Source organism: Ovis canadensis, chromosome Y, assembly GCF_042477335.2.
Source record: "Ovis canadensis isolate MfBH-ARS-UI-01 breed Bighorn chromosome Y, ARS-UI_OviCan_v2, whole genome shotgun sequence".
In the NCBI taxonomy this organism is placed as follows: Eukaryota; Metazoa; Chordata; class Mammalia; order Artiodactyla; family Bovidae; genus Ovis; species Ovis canadensis.
Window position 1 is genome coordinate 1,500,456 of NC_091271.1, and position 26,688 is coordinate 1,527,143.

Here is a 26,688-nt window from a genome sequence, read left to right on the forward strand (position 1 = left end):
TCTTCAGCACTCGGCTTCTTTATGGTCCAACTCTCACATGACTATTGGAAAAACCATAGCTTTCACTATACGGACCTTTGTCAGCAAAGTGATGTCTTTGCTTTTTTAAATACTCCATCTAGGTTTATCATAGCTTTCGTTCCATCACATATTTTATGAAAAGATTATCACAATCACGTTAGTGAACTTCACAGTCATCTCACAGATTAAAAAAATAAGGTGGAAAAAATATCATGTTCCTTGTGATGATAACTCTTAGAATTTATTTTCTTAAACTTTCATATATAAGCTCAGCAGCGTTCATTAAATGTATCACATTCTACGTCACATCCTTAGTACTTATTTATCCAGTAACTGGAAGTTTGTCCCTTTTTTAAAAAATTGAAACACGGCTGATTTACCGTATTATGTTAGTTTCAGGTGGACAGTGTAGTGATTTCCCACCTTTTTGTAGATTATATTCCATTTATACTTATTATAAAATGTGGGCTACAGTCCCTGTGTTGGACAATACATCCTTGATATCCTTGTAGCTTATGTATTTTTTACACAGTCCTTTGTTCCTCTAAGTGCCCTCCACCTACCTTGCCCCTTCCCCCTCCACTCTCTCCAGATTATGTCAGGAAAGCAAGAGTAAGTTGCTTGACAGCCAGTGGCATGTTGCAGATGAAATCCAGACCCACACACAGCCCCGCTTCAAAAGAGCCACAAAGCTCGTCTCCTCTGCCGGAGTGGTTTCTGCACCAAGGAACCAAGGACGTGGACGGGAGTTGCTAAAGTCTGAGAAGGAAGGACTTACAAGAAGGGGTCCTTATGATAAACTTGCTGTGGCCTTTGCATCGAAAGACCACGAACGGTGGGCTTAAATCAACAGGCGTTCATCTTCCCTCACTCCCGCCCCTGGTCCTAGAGAACAGACATCTGAGGTCATGGTGTCCTTCCCGCCTCTTCCCACTTCTGGGGACACCAGGCATCCGTCCCTGGTCTGGTGGCCTCCTCCCTCCTGTTTCTGCCTCCGTCTCCACGTGGCTTCTGCTCTGTGTCCACGTCTCTCCTGTGTCTTATTAAAGACCCTGTCATTGGATTTAGGGCCAGCTTCATCCAGAAGACCTCATTTCAAAATCCTTTACTTCATTCCATCTGCAAAAATCTTTGACTTCAAAATGAAGTTACTCTCAAAAGTTCTTAGAACCTGGACTTAATCATTGAAACCATTGGAAGAAAAGCTATGACCAACCTAGACAGCGTATTTAACAGCAGAGACGTTACTTTGCCAGCAAAAGTGCCTCTAGTCAAAGCTGTGGTTTTTCCAGTAGTCATGTATGGATGTGAGAGTTGGACTATAATGAAAGCTGAGCGCCGATTAATGGATGCTTTTGAAGTGCGGTGTTGGAGAAGACTCTTGAGAGTCCCTTGGACTGCAAGGAGATCCAACCATTCAATCCTAAAGGAAATCAGCCCTGAATTTTCATTGGAAGGACTGATATTGAAGCTGAAACTCCAATTCTTTGGCTACCTGATGTGAAGAGCCGATTTATTAAAAAGACCCTGATGCTGGGAAAGATTGAAGGCAGGAGGAGAAGGGGATGACAGAGGATGAGATGGTTGGATGGCATCATGGACTTGATGGACATGAGTTTGAGCAGGCTCCGGGAGATGGTGATGGACAGGGAGGCCTGGCGCGCTGCAGTGGAAGGGTTGCACACGACTGAGCGACTTACCTGAACTGAACTGATTGAAACCACTGCAGTTTCCATACTGGGTATTTGCCTGGCAGCCAGGGGGTTAAGCGTGGTTTCTGTGTGTTTTTAAAGGTTGAAGAGGAAGCAATAATTAACTGTTACTCCTGACAGACCAGTTGGTATTTTAGCAAAATAAAACTTCCCTAGATTTGCTTCATGAACCCTAACAGTAAGCAACAAGGAATTGACTGTTACAGGTTTGATTTGAGTCTCAATGTGTTAAGCAAAGTGTTAGTCACTCAGTCATGCCTAATTCTTAGCGACCCCATGGACTGTAGCCCACCAGGCTCCTCTGTTCATGAGATTCTCCAGGCAAGAATACTGGAGTGGGTTGCCATGCCCTCCTCCAGGGGGTCTTCCTGACCCAGGGATTGAACCTAGGTCTCCTGCATTGCAGGCAGATTCTTTACTGTCTGAGCCACCAGGAGGGGCATGTTTAAAGTTGTTAAAAAATCTCACTACTTTCTTCCAACTCAGCAGACATCTTTCATGCTTCAGAAGCAGCAAAAGAAATATAATTTCCGAGAGAGAGAGAGACAGCAGAATGCCACGTAGACATCTACCTCAGTGGAAAATGTCACTGGGTGGAACAGGGCAGGGAAAACAAAGAGAGACTGATTTTTAAGACTTCCTTTCATTAAAAGCAAAGCTTTTTGGTTCAGAGATAAAAGAGAGCAAAGTGCATATTTTTTTTTAAGGAAAGAATTCTAAAATGTGGAGTGAACCATTTGATGTTGGCAGAAAAAGGATGGCTGGATATATGAAAGTGCCCTCTTAGTGGAAGCTGTGTCTGAAATGGCCCTGTGAAACTCCCGTTATATCTTGTGTTCACTTGATTGATGTGTGAAATATTACAGCATGCAAAGCACCCAGGAGCCCATGCTTCACACATCCGCAAGGCATTCTGTGCATAAAGGAATGTGCCTGTCCAGGCAGGTTCTCGGCAAAATCAAATAAACCTTCTGGATCACCACGAATTTCTGAGTTTGCAAATACTTGGTATACACCCAACTTCCATTTTTTTTGAGGATGTGTATATTATCCCTCATGTCATGGATCCAAACAGTTTTTCAAAGGCCATGAGGAAATTCCACTCCCATGGAAAAAAAAAATCATTCCACTTCAAACAGTACAAGCCCAAGTAGCTGTTCTAAAAAAAAAAAAAAAAAAGAGCAGAATCAACTCAGAGACTAAAGTTTTTAGTTCTCTAATCATCTACTGTAGAGTTGAAATATTAACAGAATTTGTTAAAATGTTGGGAAAACTGATCAGATGGATATATCATAAACCGTAAGGTATCCCCGAGCCTTACCCAAGGCAGGAGAGAGTCATTTTAAAAATTGATGATGAAACTACAGTTAGATTTTAAAAAAACAAAAAAAGATCTGTAGCAAAATTTATTTATACCAGATGAATGTAATGATCATCATTGCCTCCAGTGTGGCTCAGACAGTAAAGTGTCTGTCTGCAATGCAGGAAACCCGGGTTCGATCACTGGGTCGGGAAGATCTCCTGGAGAAGGAAATGGCAGCCCTCTCCAGTATTCTTGCCTGGAAAATCCCATGGACCTTGGAGCCTGGTAGGTTACCGTCCATGGGGTCGCAAAGAGTTGGACACGACTGAGCCACTTCACTTTAATGCATATTCCAGATCTTGTGACATTATACATGAAATCCAGTCTCACTGGCTATTTTTTTCTTTCTTTTTTTTTTTTTGCAGAGTGACATGGAATTGTTTGTTGAGTCCAAATGGAATGACACCTTCACCGGCTCCCATGCTGAAGTGCCCTGATCACTTCCTGAAAGGAAAGGAACGTGAACTCTTTGCAAAGTCATCCTACGCAGCACATTTGGGTTTGGAAAGGTGGTGGCTCCTCAAGTTTCACATGCATAGTTCTGTGTGCTCGCTTGGAAAAGTGGAGAAAACTGTACAGATATGTAGATGAGAGAGAGAGAGATGATAGATAGATGGGATACATAAGTGGAATGGAAAAATGGTTGGATGAATATATAAAAAGACGGACGAGATAGATAGATTGACGGGTAGATAGGTGGATAGGTAGGCAGCAGATGATTAATAGACATGATAGATGGATAGGACAGATAAATGGATAGATAAGAGGAATGGATAGATAGTTCCCTGGTGGCTCAGACGGTAAGGCGTCTGTCTACAATGCGGGAGACCTGGGTTCAATGCCTGGGTCGGGAAGATCCGCTGGAGAGGGAAATGGCAACCCACTGCAGTACTACTGCCTGGAAAATCCCATGGACAGAGGAGCCTGGTAGGCTACAGTCCATGGGGTCGCAAAGAGTCGGACACGACTGAGCGACTTCACTTCCTTACTTCACTTAAGAGGGATGGGGGGGGTGGATCAATGGGTAGAGAGACAGGGAAATAGATGAGAGAGACATAGATAGAGGAGACACATAGAAAGGTAGAGTAGACGATGGATAGGATATAAAAGTGGATAAATAAGTGGAATGGAAGAATGTATGGCTAAATATACAAAAAGACAGACGGAAGATGGAGAAGTAAGTGGAGGTAGGTAGATAGACCTGGTGGGTAGGTGGATGGATTGACAGATGATTAATAGGATAGATCAGTGAATAGATACGAGGGATGGGAGGGTGGATCAATGGAGAGAGACAGAGAAATAGATGAGAGAGACATAGGTAGAGGAGATAGATAGATGGATAGATACGGATGATAGATAGGATACCTAGATGGATAGATGAGTGGAATGGAAGAATGGGCAGATGGATAGATTAAAAGACAGATGAGAATAGAGATAATAGACACCACTGAGCGACTTCCCTTTCACTTTTCACTTTCATGCATTGGAGAAGGAAATGGCAACCCACTCCAGCGTTCTTGCCTGTAGAACCCCAGGGATGGGGTAGCCTGGTGGGCTGCCGTCTCTGGGGTCGCACAGAGTCGGACACGACTGAAGCGACTTAGCAGCAGCAGCAGCAGCAGATAGACGATGAGATGATAGCTGGTTGATAGACGGGAGAGATAAATGGATAGATACGAGGGATGGAAAGGTGGATGAATGGAGAGAGAGACAGAGAAATAGATGAGAGAGAAATAGCTGGATAGAAAGACAGATACATGATGGGTAGATAGATGATATGGAGATGGATAAGTGAGGTCCTGCTCTGTTCTCAGTCATGGTACCTCCCACCTCTCTCCTGCAAATTCATGTCCGGAAAGCCTAACCTTCAAGGTAACGGTATCACGAAGCAGGTCATTGAGGAGGTGATTTGTCTGCAGTCGTGGAGGCCTCCTGCCCCAGATTAGTCTCTTGTCCATGGGGTCGCTGAGAGTCGGACACGACTGGGCGACTTCACTTTCGCTTTTCACCTTCATGCATTGGAGAAGGAAATGGCAACCCACTCCAGTGTTCTCGCCTGAAGAACCCCAGGGACGGGGGAGCCTGGTGGACTGCCAGCTATGGGGTCACACAGAGTCTGTCACGCCTGAAGTGACTTAGCAGCAGCAGCAGCAGCAGCAGAGATGAGACCCCAGAGAGCTCCATCTCTCTCCCACCATTGGAGGTCACGGCAAGCAGGGCTTGGCGATGAACCAGGAAGAGAGCGCTCGTCAGACTGGAAGCATCCTCGATCCTGAATTTTGGGCTTCCAGCCTCTGGAATTCTAAAGATAAATTTCTGTAGTCTGTAAGCCAGCCTGTCTGCGGCATTTAGATATAGCAGCTGAATGGACAAGCACAGAGATTTAACAGATGGATGATAGAGAAAGACACAGAGGGGTAGATGGCTACACAGATAGACACATGAATAGATGGATAGAAATATACAGAGACACATAGATAGATACATAGACACAAATAGATTGACACACACAGACACATACTAGATGTATAGACATGCATAGATAGATGATAGATGAATTTGAAGAGATAGATGGATGCATGAAAAGATGGATGGATGATCGGTTGGATAAATATAATAGATAGCTCATAGATGATCGATACAATAAACAGATGATTTTTAAAATTTATTTGTTTGTTTTAATTGGAGGCTAATTACTTGACAATATTGTGGTGGTTTTGGCCATACATTCACCTGAATCCGCCATGTGTGTACATCTGTACCCCATCCTGAACCTCCCTCCCACCTGCCTCCCCATCCCATCCCTCTGGGTCATCCCAGTGCACCAGCCCTGAGCGCCCTGTCTCATGCATCGGACCTGGACTGGCGATCTGTTTCATATACAGTAATATACATGTTTCAATAATATTCTCACAGATCATCCCACCCTCACCTTCTCCCACAGAGTCCAAAAGTCTGTTCTTCACATCTGTGTCTCTTTTGCTGTCTCCCATACAGGGTCATCATTACCATCTTTCTAAATTCCATATATATGCTTTAGTATACTGCATTGGTGTTTTTCTCTCTGGCTGACTTCATTCTGTATAACAGGCTCCAGTTTCATCCACCTCAGTAGAACTGATTCAAATGTGTTCTTTTTAATAGCTGAGTAATATTCCATCGTGTATATGTACCACAGCTTTCTTATCCATTAGTCTGCTGATGGACATCTAGATTGCTTCCATGTCCTGCCTATTGTAAACACAGTTGCGATGAACATTGGGCTACACGTGTCTCTTTCTATTCTGGTTTCCTCGGTGTGTATGCCCAGCAGTGGGACTGCTGGGTCATAAGGCAGTTCCATTTCCAGTTTTTAAGGAATCTCCACACTGTTCTCCAGAGTGGCTGTACTAGTTTGCATTCCCACCAACAGTGTAAGAGGGTTCCCTTTTCTCCACACCCTCTCCAGCACTTACTTAAACAGATGATTTTGATAGATACATTTGAACAGATGAATGGATAAAACATGGATGCATGGGATGGTTGGAGAAAGAGATAATAGACAGAAGATAGACGTGCCAAGAGATACGTAAACAGATTAAGTGAAACATCTGTATATTCTACGGGTTTGGAGCATTGCGTAATGACGCTACAGTATCAGAGTACTTTCACTGAAAGTTCCCCTGTGGTCCACCTCTCCCTCCCTCTTCCCTCCGTAACCCCTGGCAAGCACGGATCTTTTGACTGTCTGCATAGCTCTGCCCTTCCCAGAAGGTCATTGGGTTGGAATCCTACAGTACGTGGCTGATAATCAATTCTTAAAGTAATACCCCTAATTCCTTTTTTGGAAAGGAAACGGTCCTTTCTTTGATCAAAGCAATGCCTGAAAGGCTGCCATGTGTTGGATGTTCTATTGACATGACCTCATTTAATGACTCCAACATCCTCCTGAATGAGGTCATAACATCCGAGTTTTGCCGGGTAGCTCAGAGGTTCCAAGTTCAGGCAGGATGTGAGTCCAGGAGAGCCTTGAAATACGACCCTTTGTCATCCACTTCATCCTGGCTTAAGGAGACCCCAGAGTCTGCTGCTGACTTTTAGGGCCAATGACCTTACACTTGGGTTTCCTTGGTGGCTCAGTGGTAAAGAATCCACGTGCCAACGCAGGAGACACGGGTTCCATCCCTGGGTGGGGAAGATCCCCTGGAGGAGGGCATGGCAACCCACTCTAGTATTCTTGCCTGGAAGAATCCCATGGGCGGAGGGACCCGGCGGGCTACAGCCCACGGGGTCGCAAAGAGTCAGAGATGGCTTAGCGACTAAACAAGAGCAATAACAATACCCACCCTGTTTCTAGCCAACCATGGGCTCCTAGACACATTAAAATGTGTGCAGAGCTGAGATATCCTGGGATGAATGTCCTTCCATGGGTGATCTTTTTTCTTTTAATCTGATTGACTTGTCTGCATTGGGTCTTCATTGTGACTCACAGGCTTGGTTGCCCGGAGGCACATAGGATCTTAGTTCCCCGACCGTGGATTGAACCGGCATCCCTTGCATTGAAAGGTGAAGTCTTAACCAACAGACCACCAGGGAAGTCCCCCTTTCATGAATGACCTTATGTAAGAAATAAGACTAAGGCTGCTTGCGCACACAATTCACGCTTTCCTGTCTCCGCTCTTCTGCCTGACTGAATTTCCTATGTAGAAAACCAAAATAACTTTGAACAAATGCCTCGTGCAGACAAGAGTTCCTAGTTGGAGAAATCAGAGGAGACACGCATTAATTGAATACGCTAAAAATGTTCAGCCCGGTCCTCTGCACACACAGGCGATGTCTGGCATTTTAATTGGGTCTGATAGCTCAGCTGGTAAAGAATCCGCCTGCAATGCAGGAGACCTGGGTTCGATCCCTGGGTTGGGAAGATTCCCCTGGAGATGGGAAAGGCCACCCACTGCAGGATTCTGGCCTGGAGAATTCTGTGGACTATACAGTCCATGGGATCAGAAAAAGTAGGTCATGGCTTTCTTTATGGTCCAGCTCTCACATCCATATATGACTACTGGAAAAACCGCAGCTTTCACTACACGGACCTTTGTTGGCAAAGTAACGTCTCTGCTTTTGAATATGGTTTGAACTCCTTGCTGTGCACGGAGCTCTCAAGAGTTCTCCAGCAGTCCTTGGGCCATCAAATAAAACACAACAACGTTATGGGTCTTGTCATATCTTGCCTAAGTTAAACAGTAGAGTGATTCAGAAATCTGCCAGGGGATCTGGAGGGACTCGTCGGGTCTGTCCTGGATGTGTGAATTTTTATGGAAATCTCAGTTTCTCCTTTCTTCCAAAGCCCTTCCATTCAGTTCTCTGGGACCCCTTCTCTTTAATTCATCCTTTCAGTTGCTACATTGTGCCTGACCCTTTGTGACCCCATGGACTGTAGCCCACCAGACTGCTCTGTCCATGGGATCTCCCAGGCAAGAATGGGCTGCCAGCCAACCGGAGTGGGTTGCCATTTCCTCCTCTAGGGGATTTTCCTGACCCAGGATTGAACTTTCCTCTCCTGCAGGCTGATTCTTTACCACTGAGCCACCTGGGAAGCTGATAATCAAGGGTTAGGAGAAAGAAATCCAGATGATAAATGTATGTGCAGGATCTCCAGAAGGGACTTCAGATTTAAAGAGCCGCAGGCAACCAAGAGAAAGCTTAGATTCGAAGTTGCCGAGTTGCATCCGACTCTTTGCGATCCCATGGACTGTAGCCCACCAGCCTCCTCTGTCCATGGGCTTCTCCAGGCAAGAGTACTGGAGTGGGTTGCCATTCCCTTCTCCAGGGGATCTTTCTGACCCAGAGATCTAACTCCTGTCTCCTGCATTGGCAGGCGGGTTCTTTACCTCTAGCACCACCTGAGATGGAGGACAGAGCTGAGACTGTGTTCACCCTGGAGGGGATCATGCTTCTACACGTAGAAACCAGGTAGGTCTCTGTGTTGTCATCCTGGGAAGGGTGATGCCAAGATGAACAGGAGCCAGCCTCCTCACCTGTCTTGCAATCCCACACTCTTGCTCTCAGATGTTTGCGGAAAACAAAGGCGTCAACGTGCATTCGTGATGTTTCCGTGTGTTTCCCAGCATGAACTGTGATTTTTGCTATCAAAAGTCTGTTCACGAGCTCTCAGATTCCACCACCGGCGCACCGCCAAATGCTGAGTTATGCAAACGGGGCGGCTCCTCTGCAAAGAGTGGAAATAAGTCTTGACTTGTTTGAAAACCTTTCTGATTAGATTGATTCGATTGCGCTTTGTGCCTCTGAGCTATTTTGAAAGCTCAGTTAGCTCATCGTGAAAGAAATAGAGCTAGTGTTCCATATTCATTAGTAATGGATTCATGGCTCACCCACGGGGGGTGGGGGGCGTTAGGGTCGGGTGGGGTTTAGTATCTAACCTTTGACATTGAATCCAATCAACACGGTGTTGCTACATCATCCATAAAGAGTGACATCTAGAATGTTTTTAAACATATAAAAAAGAAATTCACTTCTGTCAGGGTTTTTTTTTTTTTTTTTTTTGAGCTTGTCTGCATCTAAGTCCTGTAAAGACAGAAGTCACCAGAAAGACTATTTATAAATAATGTAAGTATAATGTTAAATCCTAGGATAATCTCCTTCACTTGAACAAAAACGATGCCTTGTCTCCGGGGCTTAAGAAGGGTCTTGTCAGACACTGTAGACAGATGGATGCATAGGGAGATGTGATGGATAGATGGATGGATGGATGGATGGATGGATGGCTAGATAGATATGATGGATGGATTACTAGACAGATGGGTAGATAGATTTTCAGGACTGATGATAGGTAAATATGATAGATAGATGGGCAGATGGCTAGGAAGATAGATATTCAGGATAGATGAGAGACAGACAGATAGATATGATTAATAGATAGACAGATATGATTAATGGATAGACAGATAGATATGATGAATGGATAGACAGATAGATAGATGGATAGATAGATATTCAGGATTGATGATGGATAGATAGATATGATGGGTGGATGACTAGATAGGCAGATGGATAGATAGATATGATGGATGAAGGGATAGATAGGATTGATATAGACAGATCGATATGATGGATGGATGGATGGATGACTAGATAGGCAGATGGATACAAAGATATGATGGATGATTGGCTAGATAGATAGATGTTCAGGACTGATGATACATAGACAGACAGATAGATATGACGGATGGATGGGTGGATGGATGGCTAGATGGATGATGGATGGATTACTAGGCAGATGGGTAGATGGATTTTCAGGATTGGATGGATAGATACATGTGATAGATAGATGGATAGATGGATGGATGGCTAGATTGATAGATATTCAGGACTGATGATAGATAGATAGATATGATGGATGGATGGGTGGATGGATGGCTAGATAGATATGATGGATGGATGGATTCCTAGATAGATGAGTAGACAGATATTTAGGATTATGGATGGCTAGATAGATGTGATGGATGGGTGACTAAGTAGATAGATATTCTGGATTGATGATAGAGGGATACGATGGATGGATGAGTGGATTGATGGCTAGATAGATATTCAGGATTGATAGATACATAGGTAGATAAATAGATATGATGAGTGGGTAACTAGATAGATGGATAGATAGATATTCAGGATTAATGACGGATAGATCGATATGATGGATGGATGGATGACTAGATAGATGGATAGATATGATGGATGGATGGATAGATAGATATGGATAGCTAAATAGATACTCAGGATTGATATAGATAGATCAACATGATGGATGGATGGATCACTAGAGATAGGTGGATAGGTAAATATGGCAGATGAATGGATAGATAGATATGATGATGTATAGATGGCTACATAGTCAGGATTGATTTGGATAGATCGACCAGTCAAGGCTACCACAAGTCTTTATCGTTACCAGCAGTTATCTGAAGAGTTTCTTGGGGATTAGGGACACTCACGTGCCCTTCCCATCGCTTTCCATACCATCTGGCCATTCACTTTTCCCCAACAGTTTACCCCTGTGTCTCGCTGCTTCTGACCTCTGGGGAGGCTTTGCAACATCAGAGCGTGATTGAATATTCCTGCCACGGCGGTAAAGATAACAGACACGTCCGTTTGCAGAGACGCTCGGCGGCTTATTCCTCTCGATCCAAGTTGTGAGGCTGTCATCCTCGGGAGGTGCTAAGTGTCCAGCGTGAGGATGCCTTCAGTAAATCAGTTGTGGAAGAACACTCTTTGTCTTAAAGAAAGAAAAAAAGTGAAGTCGCTCAGTTGTGTCCGACTCTTTGCAAACCCTTGAACTGTAGCCTACCAGGCTCCTCCGTCTATAGAATTTTCCAGGCAAGAGTACTGGAGTGGGTTGCCATTTCCTTCTGCAGGGGATCTTCCCGGCCCAGGATTGAACCCGGGTCTCCCACATTGCAGGCAGTCGCTTTACCGTCTTTAAAGCTTTCTTCAAAGAGAATAGGGTGGGGTTGGGGGGACTTACCTTGAGGCCCAGTGGTTAAGACTTCACCTTCCAACGAATAGCGTGCGTGTTTGATCCCTGATCGGGGAGGAGCTAAGATCCCACATGCCTCCTGGCCAAAAAAAAAAAAGAAAACAAAAATCTATGTTGTCTCCACTTCTTCCGCCACACATATAATCTGCTGGTTTCTTGACAGTCGCCCTTCTGACAGGTGGGGAAGCGTTGTGTCATTACGGTTTTGATTTCCATTCCCCTGATCATGAGTTATGTTGACGATCTTTTCATGTACCCATCGGTGGTCACCTGAGTGTCTCTTTTCGTCCTTGGAGGTCTCATCAAAGCGGGAGCCTGAAAGACGCATCCATCTGCTGGGTGATCACCCACCCTGGGGTGATCAAAGGTATTTACCCTTCCTAAAATTCTCACAGGGGGCCTTGCTTTCTATATTACTTTTTAAATTGTTAATTGGAGGATAATTGCTTTACAATGCTGTGTTAGCGTCCACTGTACAGCAGCGTGAATCAGCCACGTGTTTACATATATCCCCTCCTTCTTGAGCCTCCCTCCCACCCCTCCCATCCACCCTCTAGGTCGTCACAGCCCCGAGCTGAGCTCCCTGTCTACACAGCATCTCCCACTAGCTGTCTGTTTTACACACCATCGTATATAGAGCTCAGGGCTTCTCTCTCGATTCATCCCGCCCTCTCCTTCCCCCGCTGGGTCCACCGGTTCATTCCCTACGCCTGCGTCTCTGTTCCTGCCCAGCAATTAGGTTCGTCTGTACCGTTTTGTAGATTTCACATATATGCGTTGACATACATGGTTTTTTTCCTCTTCATCACTTGCTTCACTCCGTTATAACAGGCTCATCCACTGCAGACTTGGTTTTCGGTCTGAGAGTTGAGCGCCGGCTAGCCGTGTGGGAAACCTTGAGAAAGGTCTCACTGGACGCGGTTTACAGGAACCGCTGACTGTGAGGCATTGCTATTCTAGCCACCCAGAAGGCGGGCTCTCTACAGATGGGACGTTTGCAGAAACAAGCTTCCTGCTCAGAACATTCAAGCATATGTTTTGTGTGCGTGATAATTTTGTTTACCTTAGGTTTGTTAGAAAGATGGTTTACCTAAGGACCCAGTGGTAGATCGTTAGACGTCACGATTCAACAGTCTTTCCAAACGCAGCTGTTTTGTCCATTATGTGCATGGTAAGTCGCTTCAGCCGTGTCTGACTCTTTGTGACCCCGTGGACTGTAGCCCTGCCAGGCTCCTCTGTCCATGGGGATTCTCCAGGCAAGAAGACGGGAGTGGGGCTGCCATTTCCTCCTCCAGGGGATCTTTCCAACCCAGGGGTCAAAACGTTGTCTCTTATGTCTCCTGGTTCTCTACTACTGGTGCCACTTGGGAAGCAGAAATCAACGCAAAACCATAAACAAGCATCTCCTGTGGAAACACACAGTCGCAGCCAACGCTGTTTTCTTTCTCGTGCTTAAGGAAGTGGCTGATAATCTGCTCACAAAACACTGGGCTTCTAGTTCCTCGAAGAGATTTTTACCGCTTTGAGAGGACTTGAAGGGCAGTCTTGAGTTACAGAGCTCTGGATCAAACCCAAAGTCTTAGGAAGCTGAGTCTTTGATGAGACTTGAAGACCCCAGGTTGTAACGCACACGCTTCATTTAATAGGTAGAGATTTACCTGTGTGTTAACAACACTCCCAGGGTAAGCAGGGAAAGCAGCAATGTGTTGGTCGCTCAGGCATGTCCGACTCTTTGTGACCCCATGGACTGTAGCCTGCTAGGCTCTTCTGTCCATGGGATTCTCCAGGTGAGGATACTGGGCGGCGGTGGGGGTGGGGGGTTGCCGTTTCCTCCTCCAGGGGATCTTCCCCACCCAGGGATCAAAACCCAGGTCTCCGGCACTGCAGGCAGGTTCTTTACCATCTGAGCCCCCAGGTGCATAGGACTGTAATAAAGAGAAGTATTATAAATGTTTACCCATGGGAGATTTGATAAATCTGTGACAATAAATATATTTGATGGAATATTATATGGCAGTTAAAAATGATCAGGCAGGTATTTATGTGATAAATTAAAAAAAATATGAAATATTGTCGAGTCGAAAAAACAAGTTACAAAGAGTCCCTGATGGGGAATGCAGTTTGTGTTCATCAATAAATAAGTAAAATATTTATTTTTAATATTTTAAAAGATCTGTCTTAGACCTGCCAGGTCTTAGTTGTGACATAGGGGATCTTCATTTGCTGTGTGCCAACAAACTCTTGGTTACAGCATGTGGGACCTAGCTACATGAGTGAGCATGAAACCTGGGCCTCTTGTATTGGGAACACGGGGTCTTAGCCACTGGACCACCAGTGAAGCCACAGGGAGGTATTCTTGTGTTTTTAACTTTCCCACATGCACGTGGATTTGACTATTTTTTTGTTTGTTTCCCATAAGCATTGGCACCCCACTCCAGTACTCTTGCCTGGAAAATCCCATGGATGGAGGAGCCTGGTAGGCTGCAGTCCATGGGGTCGCTAAGAGTTGAACACAACTTAGTGACTTCCCTTTCACTTTTCACTTTCATGCATTGGAGAAGGGAATGGCAACCCACTCCAGTGCTCTTGCCTGGAGAATCCCAGGGACGGGGGATCCTGGTGGGCTGCCGTCTGTGGGGTCGCACAGAGTCAGACACGACTGAAGTGACTTAGCAGCAGCAGTAGCATAAGCATTATCAACCTGTTTATCTAAAATAGAGGGAGAAAAATGAAAAAGGAGAAACTCATCTTTGTTGGGGGGGGGAAGCCTCTTTCTCTCCCTGTACACCTTGCTATTTTATGAAAGCCTTAAGTAAATGGCAACCCACTCCAGCACTCTTGCCTGGAAAATCCCACGGACGGAGGAGCCTGGTAGGCTACAGTCCATGGGGTCGCAAAGAGTCGGACATGACTGAGCAAGTTCACTTTCACTTTAAGAACACGTGGGTGGTCAAATAATGCTCCCAAAAACAGGCATGAATCTGTTGTGAGACCTCTTTAAATGTGACGAAATGATTGCCTGTGTTTTCGTGTGTTTGATATGTCAGGTGGATTCTTTACTGTCTGAGCCAGCAGGGAAGCCCTCGTGATTACTGGAGGCGGAAGACACTTCCCGTATACCCTTCTAGGCTCTTCAGGCAATCTAAATTAAATTGACATGAGACAGATGAACAGTAGAAAATCAAACGTTTAAGTACATGTATACTTTGCCGACTAAGGTCCATCTAGTCAAGGCTATGGTTTTTCCAGTGGTCATGTATGGATGTGAGAGTTGGACTGTGAAGAAGGCTGAGCGCCGAAGAATTGATGCTTTTCAACTGTGGTGTTGGAGAAGACTCTTGAGAGTCCCTTGGACTGCAAGGAGATCCAACCAGTCCATCCTAAAGGAAATCAGCCCTGGGATTTCTTTGGAAGGAATGATGCTAAAGCTGAAACTCCAGTACTTTGGCCACCTCATGCGAAGAGTTCTCTCATTGGAAAAGACTCTGATGCTGGGAGGGATTGGGGGCAGGAGGAGAAGGGGACGACAGAGGATGAGATGGCTGGATGGCATCACTGACTCGATGGACATGAGTCTGAATGAACTGCGGAAGTTGGTGATGGACAGGGAGGCCTGGCATGCTGCGATTCCTGGGGTCACAAAGAGTCAGACACGACTGAGTGACTGAACTGAACTGAACTGAACTGATACAGAGAGAAAAGAACTTTGTTGCTGGCTCAGTGGTAAAGGGTTCACCTGCCAGTGCAGGAGACATGGGTTCAATCCCTGGCTCGGGAAGCTCCCCTGGAGGAGGGCATGGCAACCCGCTCCAGTATTCTTGCCTGAGAAATCGCACGGACAGAGGAGCCTGGTGGGCTACGGTCCAGGGGGGTCACAAAGAGTCATCATACGACTGAGCAACTCAGCATAGCCTGTCTCTTGGGGACCTTCAGACATGCTGTCACCCAGAGGCAAGAGAGGAAAAAAACAACTTTTTTTTTAAGATGGTGGTGACTTGCTGGGTTGAGTTACTTCCTAGTCACACCCAAGACTGCAGCTTTCATTTTGGAGAATCTCACCAAAGACCAGCATCTTCGTAGCAAGGATCATTCCTAATGCAAACCATCTGCTCAGCTAGAAAAGCAAACAGAGGAAAAGAGACAAAAAAAGGAAAGAACACGGCCTCAGTTTGCTGCAAAAGAGACCAGTCTTTGCGTTTTCAACCAAGAGGCGGTGCACTAATTAATTTTTTAAACGCTGACCTCGTTTGAATTATTTCAGCCCTGTCGATGAAAACCATATGTCGGGAGGGTGTGTGTCTTCAATTCTATAGGCTGGAAACTCTGTGTGTTTTTGGAAGGTTTCTGTCCTGTTCATACCTTGCGGTGAACAGGAGTGTCGGGTTACTTTCCGAACAATGGCCCGCAGTGTGAACTCGAGGGGCAGGCGTGGGTTTTTAAGGAGTAAGAGTGAGGCGGCAGAGTAGGAGAGGTGAGCGAATTACAGAGAAGCGTTACTCAGCGTGTAAACCTGTTTAGAGCTGGCCCACTGATGCAAATTATGTGTGCGATCCACTCCCAGATCTGACCTGGAAAGTGGGGGAAGGGGAAGTGTGAATGAACGCCTCAGAGAGTGAAACGTAGAACCGACTGTGATGAAATCGGACCCACAGTGGAACTTAGGAGTGCGTGCGGGCGTGTCTATACTTGACGATCAAAAGTTCGCTGGTTCTTAGAGAGAATGCCCCGATTCAAGACCTAATAGGTTTGAATAAACAGCCTGATGCTTTCGAACAATGCTGTTGGAGACGACTCCCTTGAGAGTCCCTTGGACTGCAAGGAGATCAAACCAGTCAATCTTAAAAGAGCAAAAATCAACCCTGGAGATTCATTGGAGGGACTATGAATCTCATAGTCTAGATTCGTTGGAGGGACTACCAGCGCTGAAGCTGAAGCTCCAACCCTTTGGCCACCTGATGCAAAGAGCTGACTCATTGGAAAAGACCCTGATGCTGGGAAAGATTGGGGGCAGGAGGAGAAGAGGACGACAGAGGATGAGATGGCTGGATGGCATCACCAACTCGATGGACATGAGTCTGAGCAAGCTCCGGGAGCTGGTGATGGACAGGGAGGCCTGGCGAGCTGCAGTCCACGGGGTCGCAGAGTCAGACACGACTGAGCAACTGAACAACAAGAGCTATATAGCTCACTGGCTTATCCTTATGCCTGTCAGTCAAACGCTTTTCTGAGAATCCTGACACCCCAGAAAAAAAGAAAAGAAAATAGAGATATTTCAGAATAAGGAGGAAAAATAAAAATAGAGCCTCAGGGGGGTGGGTCCATGCCCCCCTGGAACCCTAAGTGTCAATCACATTTCCATGGTAACAATACTTTCCTTATAAGGAATTAAATGAGAAGGACACCATGGACCACTGTGCTCATATAACTCAGTTTTTAAGATTTCAATATTTTCTTTCTGCACCTTTGGTAGTTTTTTTTTTAACAGCATATATAGGACCTGTGAGCTAGACATATCAAGGCCCATGAAAAGGAATCCGTAGGGAGAAATGGTCTTGATGACAAGACATAAATTATGATGTCATGTCTTCTATACCATAATGAATGCTTAAATGCTGCAACAAATGTAATCAGTTCTGATGACTCAGAAATCCATCTACTTCTTCTCAGCACACGATAAAGCTCAGATATGAGGCCGGGCAAAAGATGACTGCTCAAAATTTTTGAATAAAGAACTGTAACCCATAATGATGTAATGTTTGGTTTTCTCACAAGTCTTTTTTTTTTTTTGATAAATGAGGAAAAATATGGATAAAGAAATTTATGGATTTATTAGTGCCAACATCAAAGTTGAAAATATTTGGAGTTCTAAACTTTCACTTACATTATATCCCAGGGGTGGATACTGCTGCTTCCAAAGTGAATTAAGAAGATATAAATGACTTAAAAAAATAAAAGCGAGATGAGATTTGGGGAAGGTGCCATATTCAGTAAAGATTGCAAAATGTTCTTATTCTATTAGAAAGAAATGCTCTCATAATTTAATTGCTAAAAACCTCAAGGGTGATTTCAAACAGAGGGTGGTATAAAATATCTATATAAGCAATAAGTTAAGTTGTGAAGTCGCTCAGTCGTGTCCGCCTCTTTGCGATCCCATGCACTCTAGCCCACCGGGCTCCTCTGTCCATGGGATTCTCCAGGCAGGAATACTGGAGTGGGTTGTCATTTCCTTCTCCAGGGGATCTTTATAACTGTGTGTCTCATAATATAGATTTGTATAACATATCTCCTAGTTACATATTACCACTATAAAACTTTCATCGGTCAGTCAGTTCAGTCGCTCAGTCGTGTCCGACTCTCTGCGACCCCATGAATCGCAGCACGCCAGGCCTCCCTGTCTTTCACCAACTCCTGGAGTTTAGTCAAACTCATGTCCGTTGAGTCGGTGATGCCATCCAATCATCTCATCCTCTGTCGTCCCCTTCTCCTCCTGCCCTCAGTCTTTCCCAGCATCAGAGTCTTTTCCAATGAGTCAGTTCTTTGCATCACGTGGCCAAAGTATTGGAATGTCAGCTTCAGCTTCAGTCCTTCCAATGAACACCCAGGACTGTTCTCCTTTAGGATGGACTGGTTGGATCTCCTTGCAGTCCAAGGGACTCTCAGGAGTCTTCTCCAACACCACAGTTCAAAAGCATCAATTCTTCGGCGCTCAGCTTTCTTTATGGTCCAACTCTCGCGTCCATACATGACCACTGGAAAAACCATAGCCTTGACTAGATGGACGTTTGTTGGCAAAGCGATGTCTCTGCTTTTTAATGTGCTGTCTGGGGCTTCCGTCCACGGGGGTCGCAGAGAGTCGGACTCCACAGCAGGAGCACTCACACAACCCCAGCTCCCGTCCTAACGCAGGCCCTGTGTTAAACCCTTAGAAGCTCCAGCTGGCGTGAGCCACAGAGGCCTGGGAGGCTGCTGTCATTGTTATGAATCCCATTTTGCAAATGAAGAGACTGAGCTTTTGTAGAGAAGGCAGGCATCTGGAGGAGGCCACCCTCGGGCTGGGAACCGGTCCCTGCGTCACCACCCAGAGTTTATTCTTTGAGCCCCGCTGTGATTCTTCTCAAGCAACGGTTTCCCTTTTATTATGCACATGAAGGAAGAAAGATGTTTGGGCCTGCCTTGGAAATTCACCGTGGGTTTGCTTTCCTGAACTGGGAATAAGACACCCAGTAAGGGGCACCCTGCCCCTTAAAAGATTGAAGGCGGGAGGAGAAGGGGACAACAGAGGATGAGATGGTTGGATGGCATCACCGACTCGATGGACATGAGTTTGAGCGAGCTCCTGGAGTTGGTAATGGACAGGGAGGCCTGGCGTGCTGCCGTCCACGGGGTCAGACAGAGTCAGACTCGGCTGAGCGACTGAACTACGAGGGGCACCTGGCCTCTCGGAGGGCAGAAAAACTTGCTGGGGAGGATTTCTGTGTGTAAACAAACTTCAGTCAACCGGCCCCAAAGCAATGTTCCTAACCGTAGAAGGTTAGTGACAAACGGCCCAAACGGAGCTCCAGGGGAGGCTCAGAACCTCGGGGCTGCTTTACTGCAGCTGCCTGACCTCCCGGGGTGCAGAATGGAAACAGGCTTAATCCCTGGGAAACCTGTAGCCTGCAGGACCGGGGCGGGGGGCGGGGGGGGAGGGGGGGCGGGGGGGGAGGGGGGGCGGGGGGGAGGGGCGGAGGGGCAGCCGTGCTGTTTGTCTGCGGTGGGAAGGAGACGTGCGAGACTGTTTGTAGTCAGAGGATGCTTTAAGTAGAGACGCCGGATGAAAGAAAGTCAGCCAGCACAGACACACGTCTAGACACACACAGACACACACATATATACACACACAGACACACACATATATACACACACAAACACATACACACGTTATACACACGCATATACACGCATTAAGTATATACACACTATATATACACATGCATTATATTTATACATGCACACATGATATCTACACACACACGTATATACACAAAGAACATATATACACACAGGCAGTCCATGGGGTCCCAAAGAGTTGGACACGACTGAGCGACTGAACTGAACTGAACATACACATGTGAACACACGTTAAATATATACACACCATATGTACACATATTGAGGGCAGCACTTTCAGAGAATCATCTTTCAGAATTTGAAACAGCTCAACTGGAATTCCATCGCCTCCCCTAGCTTTGTTCGTAGTGATGCTTTCTAAGGTCCACTTGACTTCACATTCCAGGATGTCTGGCTCTAGGTGAGCGATCACACCATCGTGATTATCTGGGTCATGAAGATCTTTGTTGTACAGTTCCGTGTATTCCTGCCACCTCTTAATATCTTCCGCTTCTGTTAGGTCCATACCATTTCTGTCCTTTATCGAGCCCATCTTTGCATGAAATGTTCCCTTGCTATCTCTAATTTTCTTGAAGAGATCACTAGTCTTTCCCACTCTGTTGTCTTCCGCTATTTCTTTGAATTGATCGCTGAGGAAGGCTTTCTTATCTCTCCTTGCTATTCTTTGCTTTTCTCTCCTTTTCTCCTTTGCTTTTCAATTCTGTTCTTTTCACAGCTATTTGTAAGGCCTACAGCCATTTTGCTTTTTTGCATTTCCTTTTCTTGGGGATGGTCTTGATCCCTGTCTCCTGTACAATGTCATGAACCTCCATTCATAGTTCATCAGGCACTCTGATGCCAGCAAATTTGGAAAACTCAGCAGTGGCCACAGGACTGGAAAAGGTCAGTTTTCATTCCAATCCCAAAGGAAGGCAATGCCAAAGAATGCTCAGACTACCGCACAATTGCACTCATCTCACACACTAGTAAAATAATGCTCAAAATTCTCCAAGCCAGGCTTCAGCAATACGTCAAGCGTGAACTTCCAGATGTTCAACAAGCTGGTTTTAGAAAAGGCTGAGGAACCAGAGAACAAATTGCCAACATCCGCTAGATCATTGAAACAGCAAGAGAGTTCCAGAAAAACATCTATTTCTGCTTTATTGACTATGCCAAAGCCTTTGACTGTGTGGATCCAATAAACTGTGGAAAATTCTGAAAGTGATGGGTATACCAGACCACCTGACCTGCCTCTTGAGAAATCTGTATGCAGGTCAGGAAGCAACAGTTAGAACTGGACATGGAACAACAGACTGGTTCCAAATAGGAAAAGGAGTGCATCAAGTCTGTATGTTGTCACCCTGCTTATTTAACTTCTATGCAGAGTACATCATGAGAAACTCTGGGCTGGAGGAAGCACAGGCTGGAAGCAAGATTACCACGAGAAATATCAATAACCTCAGATATGCAGATGACACCACCCTTATGGCAGAAAGTGAAGAAGAACTAAAAAGCCTTTTGATGAAAGTGAAAGAGGAGAGTGAAAAAGTTGGCCTAAAGCTCAACATGCAGAAACCAAGATCATGGCATCTGGTCCCATCACTTCATGGCAAATAGATGGGGAAACAGTGGAAACAGTGGCTGACTTTATTTTTCTGGGCTCCAAAATCACAGCACATGGTGATTGCCGCAATGAAATTAAAAGACGCTTATTTCTTGGAAGGAAAGTCATGACCAACCTAGATAGCATATTCAAAAGCACAGACATTGCCAACAAAGGTCCCTCTAGTCAAGGCTATGGTTTTTTCAGTGGTCATGTATGGATGCAAGAGTTGGACTGTGAAGAAAGCTGAGCACCAAAGAATTGATGCTTTTGAACTGTGGTGTTGGAGAAGACTCTTGAGAGTCCCTTGGACTGCAAGGAGATCCAACCAGTTCATTCTTAAGGAGATCAGTCCTGGGTGTTCACTGGAAGGACTGATGCTGAAGCTGAAACTCCAATATTTTGGCCACCTGATGCAAAGAACTGATTCATTGGGAAAGACCCTGATGCTGGGAAAGATTGAGGGCGGGAGGAGAAGGGGACGACAGAGGATGAGATGGCTGGATGGCATCACTGACTCAATGGACATGAATTTGAGTGAACTCTGGGAGATGGTGATGGACAGGGAGGCCTGGCGTGCTGCGCTTCATGAAGTTGCAAAGACTTGGACACGACTGAGCGACTGAACTGACCTGAATTGAACACAAACATTAAATATATACACATGCATTCTATGTATATATACAGACATTATATAAACAAACACATATGCATACACTATACATATAGACACACACGTGTATATTGCACACACATGTATATATATACACGTATGTACACACATTGTATATACAAACACATTATTTTTACATATATACACAGTCACTAAAGTGAAAGTGAAGTCGCTCAGTCGTGTCCGACTCTTTGTGGCCCCATGGACTGTAGCCTGCCAGGCTCCTCCATCCATGGGATTTCTCAGACAAGAATACGCACTCACTATATGATACTGCTAAGTCGCTTCAGTCGTGTCCGACTCTGTGCGACGCCATAGACAGAAGCCCACTAAGCTCCCCCATCCCTGGGATTCTCCAGGCAAGAACACTGGAGTGGGTTGCCATTTCCTTCTCCAGTGCATGAGAGTGAAAAGTGAAAGTGAAGTCGCTCAGTCGTGCCTGACTCTTAGCGACCCCATGGACTGCAGCCCACCAGGCTCCTCCGTCCACGGGATTTTCCAGGCAACACTATAGACACACAGATCATATATACACACACATATATGCATATTTTATATACACACATATATATACACACACAGATATATACACACACAGATATATTTACACACACATTTTACATATATGTTCTTGTTCAGTCACTCAGTCGTGTCTCCCCCTGCGACCCCATGGACTGCAGCACACCAGGCCTCCCTGTCCATCACCAACTCCCGGAGTTTACTCAAACTCATGTCCATCAAGACGGTGACGCCATCCAACCATCTCATCCTCTGTCGTCCCCTTCTCCGGCCTTCCATCTGTCCCAGCACTGGGGTCTTTTCCGAATGAGTCCATTCTTCACATCTGGTGGCCAGAGTTCTGGAGCTTGAGCTTCAGCATCCATCTTTCCTGTGAATATTGAGGATTGATTCATGAAACGGAAGGAGACTCGGAGACGTGGAGGACAGAGCTGTGCTTGTCGAGGGAGGGGGCACGGAGGGATGGACTGAGAGCTTGGGATTCGCAGATGTAAACTGTCGTCTACAGGATGGGTAGGCACCGGGTCTACTGAAGAGTGCAGGGAGCTAGATTCAATATCCTGGGATAAAGCACAGTGGAAAGGAGCTTGAGGAAGAATGTGCATATGTGGGAGCCGAATCAGTTTGCTGTAAGGCAGGAATTAACACAGCATTGTAAACCAACTCTTCATCAATAAAATAAAGAACAGCCAAGTAGTAGGGTTTCCCTGACAGCTCAGCTGTAATGCAGGAGACCCCAGTTTTGATTCCTGGGTCAGGAAGATCTGCTGGAGAAGGGAACGGCTACCCACTCCGGTACTCTTAGGCTTCCCTGACAGCTCAGCTGGCAAAGAATCTGCCTGCAGTGCAGGAGACCTGGCTTTGATGCCTGGGTCGGGAACATTCCCCTGGATAAAGGAAAGGCTACAAGAACGTCCAGGCAGAAACAAGTTTAAATGTAAAAAGAGGGGAAAACGAAGTAACCTTGAATGCTCTCGCATAAAGTGGGTCTTGCTCAGAGAAGGAAGAAATCCCGCCTGGAAAGTCTGATTGAAGGGTAAGATGCTATGTTGTAAATAAGCAGTAATGACTGACGTGTTAAGTGCTAGGAATTTCATGTTGCTTACGAGTCCTTAGTACCAGAATCAAGCCTTCTGGCGATAAATAAATAAATAAGGCAGAATTGTGGCTCGGTTGCTGATTTGACCTAAGCGTGTAGTGATCTCTATTGCTAACGAATAAAAGGACGGAGAAACAGGGTAATACATTCCATATTTTAGGAATGGGTGGTTTGTTTGTTTTTACACTCTTCTGACAGTATCTTGACCTCAGTAACCCTGTAGCCTGACCTCATTGTTTCCTTGAAACATGAAAGTATGAAAAAAAGGAAAAAAGAAATATGACAGTTTGCATTATCCTCAGTCACTTCTAATTGCTCCATTTCAAACTGATTATCGAGAGAAAACATGAAAATATAACTGTGATTATTTCCTGCCAAGGATTCTGTCATTGGCAGGCATAGGAAATGACTATAGCTATATTTTCATATCTGATGTTCTTTTCTCTTTGAATTCATCCATTAATGTTTTTGCAACTGATTTTCCTTTCTTCTTGAATCCATCAATTCTTTCTGAATCCACGTCATCAATTCTATTCGTCTTAGGGAATAGTTTTCCACGGGGTTACAGTTGGGATTTGTTCCTAACCACGGTCCTGTTTTACATAGAATGTCGATGAAAGACTACTCTAAGGCTCTCGGACAAGTTACACTTTTAACAAATACCGTACGTTGCTGTTTAGTAGCAAAGACGTGTCCGACTCTTTGCGACCCCAAGGACAGAAGTATTGTCAAAGATGTCTATCTCTTTCGGTTCTGAGATTTTTTCATCTTGCAAATACTTAATTTCCAAGTGTGTCTGGCCCATGGATTGCTAGTCGCTCAGTCGTGTCCAACTCTCCACGACCTCATGGACTGTAGCCCACCAGGCTCCTATGTCCATGGCATTTGCCAGGCCTGAATACTGCACTGAGTAGCCATTCCCTTCTCCAGGGGAATCTTTCCAACCCAGAGATCGAACCCAGGATCGAACTGCATTGCAGGAGGATTCTTTACCAGCTGAGCCACCAGGGGAAGGAGAAAGTGGGACGTACTGAAAAAGTATCGCTGATATACACACAGCAGCTCGGGTAAAACAGGCAGCTAGTGGAAAGCTGCTGTACGGCGCAGGGAGTTCAGCTCGGGGCTCTGTGATGACCAGGGGGGTGGATGCGGTGGGAGGGAGGCTCAAGAGCCAGGGGATCAGTATGTTCTTACAGCTGTTCCACTTTGCTCTACAGCAGAAATCAACACTGCTTTGCAAAGCAATCATCCTCCAATCAAAAAGGAAATGTAAAAAAACTGTTGATAAAACACAGGGCACACGATGGAAGGGGCATACATGCTTTCTGGCTTGAGATGCAACAGGATTACAGCATTCACCTCTGGTTTTAAAACGGGTGCCTCTCCTGAGAAGCGTGGGCTCGATCTCAGCTGTCGGTGTGATCCCCCGCAGGCACGGTAGTGTGTGATTTCTGACCTTGGTCTCCATGAATTTATCTTCCTCTGTTTTATCTCGCCACATTCCTGGGATGACTGTCTCTTTTGAGATATGTTAATGCCTGCTTTCAAGCTTGGTTCTGTTCCGTGAGTCACCCCATCTCCTGAAGTCAAAGATGTCTATCTCTTTCGGTTCTGAGATTTTTTCCTTCTTGCAAACAATTTATTTCCAAGTGTGTGTGTGTCTGGCCCACAGAGTGCTAATCTCTCAGTCGTGTCCAACTCTTCAGGACCCCATGGACTGTATAGCCCACCAGGCTCCTCTGTCCATGGGATTCTCCAGGCAAGGACACTGGAGTGGGTTGCCATTTCCTTCTCCAGGGGTTCTGCCCAACCCAGGGATCGAACCTGGGTCTCCTGCATTGCAGGCAGATTCTTTACCACCTCTACCATGAGGGAAGCATCTGGCACATGGAGCCATCTTCAAAAAAAAAGCCAATAAACTCACAGATGCTCAGTCTGACTGCAAATGATGACAACTACCTGTTCAAGGGTTTGCGGAAGACTTTCCTACACAGAAATGAGGTTTTATATGCATCTATTGTGAGAACTGGACTGTAAAGAAAACTAAGCACTGAAGAATTGGTGCTTTTGAACTGTGGTGTTGGAGAGGACTCTTGAGAGTCCCTTGGACTGCAAGGAGAGCCAACCAGTCCATCCTAAAGGAACTCAGTTCTGGGTGTTCATTGAAAGGACTGAAGCTGAAGCTGAAACTCTGATACTTTGGCCACCTGATGCGAAGAGCTGACTCATTTGAAATGATCCTGATGTTGGGAAACATTGAAGGCAGGAGGAGAAGGGGATGACAGAGGATGAGATGGCTGGATGGCATCACCGTGAACACGAATTTGAGTAAACTTGGGGAGTTGGTGATGGACAGGGAGGCCTGGCGTGCTGCAGTCCACGGGATTGCAGAGTCGGACACAACTGAGTGATTGAACTGATGTATTTATTGGGTCATTTCCTTACAAGTGTATCTCTCAAATCAGGGATGATCTGAACATTAATAATGGGAGTAGGGGCTTCCCTGGTGGGTCAATGGATAGGAAGCCGCCTGCCAGTGGAAGAGACATGGGTTCGATCCTCTGTGGGGGAAGATCCCACATGCCTTGGGGCAACTAATCTTGGGCCCCACAACTGCTGAAGCCTGAACACCCTAGAGTCCCTGCTCCACCACGAGAGAGGCCAGTGCAATGAGAAGTCTGCACACAGCTAGAGAGTAGCCCCCGCCATCGGCAAATACACAAAGCCCATTGGCAGCAACCAAGACCCAACGCAGCCATTAGTAAATATGATTCATCATTACTTTTAAACTTGTTTTATTTCATTTTTAAAAGTCTTAATTAGTTTAATAATTAATTCAAATAAAAATTAATTAAATTTAAAAACGATGGTGATTGATAGAGCTCTGATCCGAGATATAGGAGCAGTGACCTTAAGATCCCAGGAAGAATAATCGACGGCAGAGATGTTTCGTGATGGTCCAGTCTGTCCAGGGAACACAGTCAATGACGGAGACGGTGAGCCTCGATCGCTGCGCTCACCTCAGTCCAGGAGAAACAGTCCGTGGGCTGAGACGCCGGGTGGGGATATCGTCTTCTTCCAAGTTTTATTACAAGCCGAGTTTGAAATGCGGGACTTTCCATTCCACCCTCTGGCCCAGGAATGCTGGCCCACACAGTCAAGATTTCCTGGCAGAGGGTGCTCCCGAGAATATTGTTGACTATGGAATAGATCAAATTTGCTTTTTGTTTTGGAGGTGGGGTGGCCCCGTATGGTTCCCTCAGTAGCTCAGTGGTAAAGAGACCGTGGGCAATGCCGGA

The 26,688-nt window shown here is 45.7% G+C and overlaps 1 protein-coding gene across 1 annotated transcript in view; it reads left to right on the forward strand.

Annotated features, from left to right (window-relative positions):
- Nucleotides 1–4,253, forward strand: part of LOC138431356 (arylsulfatase H) — a 59,838-nt gene extending 55,585 nt beyond the window's left edge. The window contains exon 11 of the mRNA XM_069573437.1: nt 3,462–4,253. Coding sequence (XP_069429538.1) covers nt 3,462 — 1 coding nt within the window. The 3' untranslated portion in view covers nt 3,463–4,253. The remainder of the gene's footprint in view (nt 1–3,461) is intronic.
- The last annotated feature ends 22,435 nt before the right edge of the window (nt 4,254–26,688 follow it).